This window comes from Stylophora pistillata, chromosome 7, assembly GCF_964205215.1.
Source record: "Stylophora pistillata chromosome 7, jaStyPist1.2, whole genome shotgun sequence".
Taxonomy (NCBI): Eukaryota; Metazoa; Cnidaria; class Anthozoa; order Scleractinia; family Pocilloporidae; genus Stylophora; species Stylophora pistillata.
This window is the reverse complement of record NC_142525.1, coordinates 20,479,816-20,490,522: the sequence shown is the minus strand read 5'-3', so window position 1 is coordinate 20,490,522 and position 10,707 is coordinate 20,479,816. Positions and strand designations below refer to the sequence as shown.

General features: G+C 39.0%; 1 protein-coding gene across 1 annotated transcript in view; it reads left to right on the top strand.

Moving 5' to 3' along the window:
- The first annotated feature begins 792 nt into the window (after nucleotides 1-792).
- LOC148727008 (scavenger receptor cysteine-rich domain-containing protein DMBT1-like) overlaps nucleotides 793-10,707 on the top strand; it is an 18,926-nt gene continuing 9,011 nt past the window's right edge. Inside the window, exons 1-4 of the mRNA XM_088727274.1 lie at nucleotides 793-1,169; nucleotides 4,363-4,401; nucleotides 6,359-6,670; nucleotides 7,125-7,436. Coding sequence (XP_088583400.1) covers nucleotides 1,118-1,169; nucleotides 4,363-4,401; nucleotides 6,359-6,670; nucleotides 7,125-7,436 — 715 coding nt within the window. The 5' untranslated portion in view covers nucleotides 793-1,117. The remainder of the gene's footprint in view (nucleotides 1,170-4,362; nucleotides 4,402-6,358; nucleotides 6,671-7,124; nucleotides 7,437-10,707) is intronic.

Genomic DNA, 10,707 nt, shown 5'->3' with positions numbered 1-10,707 from the left:
GATGACGTGGGAGGAGTAGGTTGGCGAGACTGTGATCGTTCAAGTTGATGATGTCCTTGGAGCAATAAATTGAATATCTTAGAGCAGTAATCATCGCGTCTTTGGCATAGAGTACAGAGTTCATAGCTGTCTAGGAATTGTTTATACGATTGATAGGACCCAATTATTGACATGATTCTTTTCTGAGCACGCTCAAGGTTTTCACTGAGGTATCCAGACCTAAAACCAGTCGACCTTATCGCCCAATGAGTACTAGCAGTATGAAGTCAAAACGTCGCGATTCACGTCATAAGTGAGCAGATCGTGGCACAAATGACAATTCTTTATTATCTTAGCATACCCAATGTTTCTCTCTGGTACTCTTAATTTCACGCCCCTCTTACTATGCACAATTTTGCCTTATTTTTGGATTGAACAACAATAACTGGACGAAGGGGCGTTTTAGCGAACTGCGGTAAATTTTATGTCATTTCTAAATGCTTCGTGCAAAGTGGCTAAGGAAATACTAAGCATATGTTGACCAGTTTTGTCGGATATTTAAGTTAACTTCTATAATCTCATCAACAGTTCGTTTGGTGAGCCCCTCAAGAGGATTAAATCGTGCCTTTTATTTTATTTGACCCCAGAAACAAGCCCGATTTTCCGACTTGTACGAATGGAATTATTCCATATTCAAACACGTGACATACGGGAAACGCATTCCTATTCCCTCCCTCAAGTAAGCCTGAAAGGCGATTGGACTCTGAAACCGTTGGCTGAGGGGAGACCTCTATTTGTCTTAATATGGGCAACGACCCCAAAATTAGAAAATTTATTTCTTCTTATTCGCAGACAAATTGTGTCATACGTTGTTGAAAGTCCTCGTCCCTAGCTAGTTCGACTGTGAAGAGGGAAAGTTGGTTTTTGAGCGCTTTGAATATAGTCGGTGGGGTGTTTCGAAAAACTGTTTCAAGCTACTTTAAATCGACGTACTACTTCCAATTTTGTACATCATACTGTATATCATTTCAAAGGGAATTCATTTGCATATCTTACATTGTACACCCTGAATAAGTGTGACCTACTATTGAAAAGAGGAACTCATTATTTTGGAATGCGAAGCTGATTACTCCTCAGGATGTTTAAAACATTGGGAATGAAGCTTGGAGCACTCGTGTTTCTTCATGGAAGTAAGCACTTTTCATTATGATAGGTTCATTTTTTAAACAAAACTTTATTCAAACTCACTCGTGGCTATTTGTGGCTCGAGAGCTCTATTGCATGACGATTAAAGAAGGCGATGCCAGAAATGATCCGTTATTGCGCGATAAGTGTTAAGACCGTTAAACTTTAACGGTCTTAATTATCGCGCGATTCTATCATACGATCAACCTTATTAGCAAGTCAGGCTCAAGTTCAATTAAATAAAAAGAGGGAGCTTTAGTACTACGACGGCAACGAGAACGGTAGAAAACAATAGGCTTAATGAGCAAAAACAATCGCCCTGCCTGTGCGTTCAACATTTTGCTCCATTTCTTTGCCATTCTCGGCAAAACAACAACGTGAAATAACCAAACTTTAGGTTTTCATCGAGAACGTGAGCACATGACGGTTAATTTTTCTTTCTTTCTCCTTACTGTAACGCCGTTCGTAGTGATATAGCCCTGAATAGTTCGCCAGCATTTTCCAAGTGAAACACATCGGAATAACCTCGAAAGAATTACAAAAACGAAAAGTTAGATTTCGACACGACGCTTTCATCGCCGTCGTCGTTGCTAAAGCTCCCCAAGGTCTCAACCGGAACTCCGGATCATTGTCAACCGCACCGCATTGCATTTGCCCGTTTGTGTATGCCTATGCGTTTCTTTCAAGGATCATTGAACTAATCATTCCCACGACTCTGTTCATAGGTATTTTACAAGTGGCTCATAAACCGATCTACTTAGTTTTTCTTTCTCATACGCAACTTTCTTTAAACTCGGAAAATTTAAATCTTGAGACAAGGCGAAGAAGATAATTTTTTTACGGGGTCAGCCATGCGTCTGAAACTGTCACAAACACTTTCCTGAAAGCATAAATTTAGATAGAAAATGCAACGTACAGATTTTGTTCACTACTGGCAAAACTTGGGAAAACGAACGAGTTGTTTGGTTCAGTTAAATAAGCATAAGCTATTTGCACATAAACAGACTATTCTTTATTATATATCTTTATACAGTTTTTGCACTTTCTGATTTGGCTGAAATGGCGTAACTATCAGAGTACAGATGCACGATTTAACGGCGTCAAGCCATCAAGCCAGTTTATACGATTTGGTCGACTATTTCCCGGACTTCTCTCTCCATCCTTTCATTCATTGACCCACACGCCTTGCATGACCTGTAACACTAATATCAAAACGAGCTCTTGGCTTTAATTGATACAAAACAACCAGTAGATAACTGCACAAATTAGAAATTGAAATTTCAAAACCAGGTAGGTTCAGGTTATTGATGAAACACTGGGCCAGCAAATAGAAACAGAAAAGGTTTTAAAAAATGCCAAGCGCTTAAATGTACAAAACGATAACATGAACAGAGATGGAAAACATTGAAGAGAAAACGGGGTAGATTGGCCGAGTTTTTGAAGGTTTTCACGCTTCGAGACTATCACAAGCTTAAGTACGGTAAAAAATTCAAATACAGCTAACACTAATTAAACAATAGAGTGTTTCTGTCGAGGAACTATCGGCTGATAGTTGTCCCGCGGAAATTTGATGTTCTTAAAACAAATATTTGTCCGAGAAGCGAAGCCTCGAGGGCAAATATGCTAGTCACTTGATCGATTTAAACCAATAAGAACCGGAGAAAATTTAGTGGTGAACTATAATTAGGTATAGTTTCGTGTTCAAAAAACAAAACAGAACAGGAATGATGACAGCCTGCTGACTTGGTGAACTATTTCAGCTTGTGATCTATTTCAGTTTAGGAACCATTTCAGTTTAGGAGCTATTTCAGCTTTGATGGTTTCACATTTTGACATATTTAGTCTTATTTTACCAATCAAATTATTTGAACCATTCTATCAATAATTACGCTTGGCTTATTATAGAGGACTTTGTAATAGTGATAGGACGAATTATCACTCGTATGATTACAGACCGAGTTGGACGAAGTCTTATTACCAATTAATCGATAAAATTACAATTTTTTACATAAGAAAAATAGCCAAATTATGAAAGAAAGGGAAAATTTGCATCAATAGACCAACAGAGGAGGCATAAATTGTTTAATGTTGCCCTGAAGTTTACAAAGGTGAATTTGGTTAATTTAAACTACAACTTTAAATGTGATTGGCTCATTGAACTGTCCGATAACAACATGCACGATAACAAACTGCTCGATAACAATCTGCCCGGTAACAAACTAAGAACAACTTTGCAGGTGAAATAGTGGAAAATAGGAGTTGTTTTTAAACGAATCATAATCAAGGAAATTGCAATTTTTTATAATTAATGAGAGTACAGATATACGCTTACGCCACCATTGTTCGTTTGGAATATAAAGTTTGTTTGGAAAATTTATGCGAACGCGTGAAAAAATTGACGTTTTCTTTACAATACAGTATATCTTATTAAATGTTTTGTTCTGTAATGTCGCCGAGTACTTTACGAGTCATGCCGTATTTTGACGAGCCCGTAGGGCGAGTCAAAACGCAAACAACGAGTAAGAATATTCAGCGATGCTACATAACAAAGTGTCTCAGGCTTATTATCCAACACGCCAACTTGTTATTTCAGTGCGGGTAAATGCCTAACCGTTTCTCTGGAGTACAAATACTGCGAGATATTTGTACCCGTTTTGTGCTCTACGAAACAAAGTTGGATGAAAAAAACATGGTATGCAAATTGGTAAAACGCAGACTAGTAAAAAGCGGATAAGTATATTTTGTGTGTACTACGCGAGGAAAAAAATCTGTTCGCGAAGGCTTGCCTAAAAAAACACAAACATTCTTACATAGCCTCATTAAAAGGAATATCAGCCATTGATAGCGCACTTAATGTTTAAGTATCATAATCGGAACTATTTGCGATCAAATGAATAAAGGCTGATAGTTTCGTAAGAAACTGTTTGGGGCTTGCGATCAAAGTTGATCCCTTATGGGAACAAAGGAAATACAACAATTTGAAACAACTCTCAATTGCTGGAGCAAACAAAAAAAAGAGCTTAAAAAACAGTAAAGCTTCAATGTTTACGAATCAAACGCAAGACTACTCAGCTGTAAGTGTCCTTAACACAGAGAAGTATAATGGGAACAATAATCACCGGCTGATTATATTGAGTATACATACACACTAATTGTAAAAATCCATCCTGAGATAAGAATTCATGGTTTTTCTTTCAGGTATTTTGGTGCTCCTCTCGAAAACAGCAAGTGTTACTGGTAGGTGATATTATTGCATCACGAAGAACTGTTGTCGGTTATAGCGACTGAAATTTCGTAAACCACAGCGGTAGCAATCACCGTATTCGAATAGCGAGTTGTTGTCAATAGTCAGTTTTGCCGTGATGCCGAAATTAAGAGTTGATGTCAGGCAATAACGTCACGGCAAAACTAAACATTTGTTTTATGCGAACCGGTTGTTGACTTAAGGCTGCACTTTCTACAAGCATTTCCTCGGTGAACTTTAGCTTAAAAGCGAGAATCAAATAAGGAGATACTGAAAGAGATAAATCGAACTTATTATGACATCTTCTAAATTATCGGCTTTTGGATAGGTGGGTGGTCGACAGAAAACATTTACACGCGACAAAATAAATCAATGTTTTGCTTTCTGTTCTAGAAGTACCGACAAGACCAAAGGTTTTTTTTTTCTTGAAAAACGTGATGATTGCTCAATTTTGTGTGGGCCTGTTTGTGTGAGATGGATTTCTTTCGGCTGCCGTACTTAGTCGAAACTCAGTCCTCGGGTGTAGGACGATAGAGGTCAATCATATTCTAAGCAAGGATTCAACACCGATCGATTCAGTGTTTGGATCAATTCCGACGTCTGAGAAACGTATGTTTTGTCTATAGTGATATCGAGTATTCGTTAAAACTGCCTCGGCAGCTAACGGTTGTTCAGCAACCACTCTTGAAATTAACTCCTACCGACAAAATCAGGGGCTCTGTGAGCTTGGAAAAAGCTTCTAATCAAAAACATAATTTGTTACTTTCCGTCTTTTCGTACGCAATCGTAACAGGCGGTATTGATCATTTTACAAAGTTCGCGCCAAAACTGCCCCTCTTTAAAACCAAATTGCGCAATCAATTATTTTCATGGAGAGAGAAGGAGGGAGGGAGAGAGAGAGAGAGAGAGAGAGAGAGAGAGAGAGAGAGAGAGAGAGAGAGAGAGAGAGAGAGAGAGAGAGAGAGAGAGAGAGAGAGAGAGAGAGAGAGAGAGAGAGAATTTTCCCATTTTTTGCGTGACATTGTAAATTAGCTAAAAGACTGCCACAATATGCCCTCACATCGACTATTACCCTGAATTAGTCTCTATTATCCGAACGGTTACCAGTGAACATAAACTGCTATTATAATATCTAGCCTACCGCGGTTTCTTCGTCAGGGACAAATTATAAACACTCAATCACAGGTATTTGTCTCAAAGATAACGTATCTCGTGATTTTACTACAGAAATTAAAACTCTAAAATATTCCCTGTAAACCTTTACCAAAAATATTTTGCGGCCTTCATTTTGTTAATCTGTAAAAATCCTTCGAACTGTGAGAAATGTAGCCTATTTCATGGGCTTTAGCGTGAGCACGACAATGCGGGCTTCTTGAATGGTTGCTGCGTATGTAAACTTTTCTCCTACAAGTCGAGTTTGTGGCAAGATGCAGCTCGCTTAGAATTAATTGCCACTTGATGAGGTGAAGTCCAGGGTGGCTAATAGAAAATGAAAGAAAGGGAAATGGAAATGACGCCGTTTACATTAAATAAGCGCGAAAACAAGTTTAAGCGCAGCCTTGCGTAGCTCGCGTTTTGATGTCTCCGCATTCAATTTTGTTTATTCCATCCAATCGACCTGGTCAAGTACAGTTAAGATAAGAAGTTGTTTAGCTGAGCCCTACAATGTGAGCCTGAAATCCGCAATGACGTTCTGGAAAAGCACACCAAATGTTTTTATTCTTACGCTTACCTTTACCCACTCTCCCTCTATATCATTCGAGACTTTTTTTTCCTGATTGAGCAACGATAATTGGAGGGAGGAGGCATTTTAGTGAGATGTAGTAGATTAAATAGTTTTAAATGCGAAATTAAAATTTCTGAATACTTCCTTAAGAGTTGCTGAATAGATGTTATGCGTTAACAAGTTTTGTCGGGAATTTTACCTAACCTCTATAATCACGACTACAGTTCGTTTGGTGAGCCCCACCGATTCGCCGACTTTTGGTCGCGTTGAAGTGCTGCACAATGGTACATGGGGAACCATTTGTGATGACTTATGGACCTTAAAAGACGCTGATGTAGTTTGTCGCCAGCTCGGGTACGTTGGAGCTTTATCAGCACCTCGTTACGCAGTATTTGGACAAGGAACTGGTCAGATATGGCTTGATGACGTTAATTGTGTTGGAGTTGAGACAACAATATCACAATGTAATCACAGAGGATGGGGAGATCACAACTGTAACCATGATAAAGACGCTGGTGTGGTGTGCCAATCCAAAGGTAGAGTAACGATACGAGTACTCATGATCATCCTAGGCGAGAAGGAAAATAGAGGTAATCAGAAACTAAGAAAGACGTTGCGTAATCGACAGTGTTACGATCAACATTTCTCTTATGGAGAATGAGAAGCTCATAACTGTCAGGGAATAATGAAGACACTGGAGTAGTGTTTCGACCTCCTACAGTTTACATAACTTAGAATAAAAAAAACTTTACGTCCTTCTTTAATCTTTTTTCATTTTTCGAACCTCATGGCGCTAACAAAGCGAATTCAAATAAACCAAAGTTTTACTGCACTTTTTACCTTTACAGTAAATTGAACGATCTGGTCAAATCCAATAAAAATTACGAGGTTTGTGCTAGCTTTTGGCTCAGCATCAAAACAACATCATTAGACGATCGCTCATCGTGTATGTGTGGCTAAATTTTATTCATATATTCACATTTACGGCAGTTCGTTTGGTGAGCCCCACCAATTCGACGTCTTCTGGTCGTGTTGAAGTGTTTTACAATGGTACATGGGGAACCATTTGTGACGACGACTGGGAACCAGACGACGCTGATGTCGTTTGTCGCCAACTTGGATACGAAGGAGCTCTATCAGTCCCAAAAAGTGCAGCATTTGAGCGAGGAACTGGTCAGATATGGCTGGATGACGTAAAATGTGTAGGAGATGAGACATCAATATCACAGTGCAATCACAGAGGATGGGGAGTTCACGACTGTAGCCATTATGAAGACGCTAGTGTGGTGTGCCGACCTCAAGGTAGAGTAACTACACGGTCTTACTGCGAAGGATCGTTCTCATATACGTCTCATAACCGCAGTTCACACATATGTTTCATATGTTTGTTGTTGTTTGATTTATCATCTACGGGTTTATATCGAATTAATTTGATGGCCTGCTCTCAGTTGGCTTGTTAGCTCAATTGGTAGAGCGCTGCACTAGTATCGCAGAGGTCAGTGGTTCGAGTCCCGTACAGGCCTGAAATTTTTTTTTCAGGTCTGATTTTCACTATTGCTCAAATAGTGCTTTACTGCGAAGGATCGTTCTCATATACGTCTCATAACCGCAGTTCACACATATGTTTCATATGTTTGTTGTTGTTTGATTTATCATCTACGGGTTTATATCGAATTAATTTGATGGCCTGCTCCCAGTTGGCTTGTTAGCTCAATTGGTAGAGCGCTGCACTAGTATCGCAGAGGTCAGTGGTTCGAGTCCCGTACAGGCCTGAAATTTTTTTCAGGTCTGATTTTCACTATTGCTCAAATAGTGCTTTACTGCGAAGGATCGTTCTCATATACGTATACGGTCTTTCTTTTAAAAACTTTCTTCTTTTAAACTTTCTCCCATCATGGCAAAGTTTGAAACTTCAAAACCTAGGAATAAAAATTTAAATTTCAAATCGACACCTTAGAAATTTTACATTTTACTTGCACCTTACATTTTGTTTTGCCGTGCTTTCATTGTTAGCATGCTTACTGCAAATAACAGTTCTATACTAACGGTGTATTAATTACCACTAATGCTAGAACATTAGCATATGAATCTGCGCTCCCATGATCTACAACATTCAATCTATTATGCTCTGACAAAGAGCTAACGCTCTTGTCAAAATGAATCAGAATCGAATCGTATAGTATGGTAGTAGTGGTAGCAATGGTTGAATGAAGACAGGATGAAGGATGAATAAGTCCAATTCTCGATGGTGGCTAAGTCCCTATACTGAAAGGTTCGCCCTTCAGGGCCCAGTTGTACCGAGTGACAGTCTTCGAGCGAACAGAACATTAGCAAGAAATTGTAGGACCAGGGTTGTGAGAGACAATTGTTCTTAGGGTGAGGTTGTTGCAACTTGTTTTTGGAATTAACGTAGCTAAGCACACCAGAGTGGAGGAAGAGTTACACACTTGAAAAAGGGAGATGACTGCTTCAACCTTGGCAATGCGCTTCGGTTTTCTATAAATAATTAACAGCAATAAAATAAATAACAAGATAAATTCAGGGAAGGATAAACCAGGGAAATATCCTTCGCTGTGGAAATATCGACCGTCGCCTTGATAGGCTGAGAAAGAGAAAAATTATGGAGCTGGAAAAGTTTTTCTGAACGCTATGCACACCGCCTTAAAGTTTCGATAACAATACTTCTACAGTTCCTTAAAAGATAGTTCAGAGGCTTGTAATCTTGTCAGCTAGTAACATCTAAAATAGTGATTGTCAGACCAGAAGGAAATGGGCCAGTTTCTATACCAATGCTCCAAATTAATTCAGACTCTTGAAATGTTCGACCGTAAACCCATTATGTTTGTCGCGGAAGATCTTACATTCTTTTGCTATGGCACCAAGAACCAAACTAACCAAGATCTGTGGATCGGCCTTCATGGCTTCCTCACGTTTTAAAGCAATAATTATTATTCGTTCAGTCTGGACATGGTTATCGTGTTGTGATATCAAGATTAAGTTTTCGGTCGCCTCATGTACGCATAGCCAGCAATGTAGGCAGAATCGATTTCGAGGGTAAAGCCTATAATAATATAATAATAATAATAACTTGTATTTATATAGTGCTCATATCTTGAACTCATGGCGCTTTACAACACTGTACGGGGGACTTTACCAGACTACTAAGCAGTTTACAATCAAATGAAAGCGAATATAACAGATGCACCCTCCCCCCACTGATTCCCAGTAACCAGGCCAGACCACATCACAGTAATCTCGTGAAGTGGGTCCTTTAACGTCCCCTGCCTAACCAAATTAACTAAGTAATAGATGCAGGAGACGGGACCTCCATTTAGTCGTCCCTATCCGAGTAGACTAGAATATCTAACCATTTCTTGATCGATGTTATAGAAAGGTAGCATATTCTTCTCAATTATTTTAAGACCCTGAGTGTTGGTCCGGCCGGGGCTCGAACCCTCGACCTCCCACACAACAGTCCGGCGCTTAACCAATTGAGCTAACCGGGAGGCGGTTAAATACATTGATTCCAAACAGCGTCCTACCGGTAAGGGCCAAATTTACACGCCTGTACTAAATAAAGTTATAATTAAAGGTAGTCACACGATTTTTACTGCAATCTGGGATAAATCAGCCTGGGTAAATTTCGCAAAGACTATCTAAGCTGAAGGAGGCTATCTAATCTGCATCTCTCTAACGAATAACCGATGTTAAGTACTCTTCCTCTGTTAGTGTAATAGCGAAAACCATTATACGAAGGCTATCAGGCCTGAAATGTCCTCCTTCTTTGTTACTAACTCTTGTAGAAGACGCCCTACGATTTGTGTTGAGGGCCTCCGGTTCATACATTTCAATACTTTGGTCATGGTTGTTTTTGGAAGCCCAGGAATTTCGAGCTCATCGCCTAGTAACCACGATCTTTCATTCGATCTTGATGTCAGCAGGCAAGTCAGAAATTTAAAGAAAACGAAAAAACTTTTGAGTTTAAAAGACATGTTTCTACAGAAACCTCTGTCATCTTCAGTTGATTAACAAGCCGTTACAAGTTGAATTTATAAGTACATGCTAATTAAGCTAGTAACAACAGAAAACGTGGCAATGTTAAAATTATAAGGATAGCTTTAGATTTACATGATGTAATTGTTGATTCAAAGAAGGTTGCTCTCTTTGAATGTGAATAGCTTCTTTTATCTTGAGTTGGAAACTCGTAGAGGCGTGATCTAAGAAATGGAAACAATCTGCTGAACACAAGGCGCGACAATGTTCAGAATTCTGTAGATGTTTGAAAAGTTGAGAGGCCCTATCACTGACTAAGTGCTCACGCACGCGTGTAGAAAAATGCCGGACCAGTTTGAAAATTCTGAACCAGTTTAAAAAAAATTAAACCAAAGAAAAAATTGAACTACAACATATATATATATATATATATATAAATTCTGTATGCGAGGGAAACCCTGACCCTGTACACCCAAAGTAATCATACTTAAATATAAATGTTTGAAAAGAAAATTTGCTGAAAAGAAAATCCCGCTCAGGGCAAATTTTCTTTTCAAACATTTATTCTATTTAAGTATGA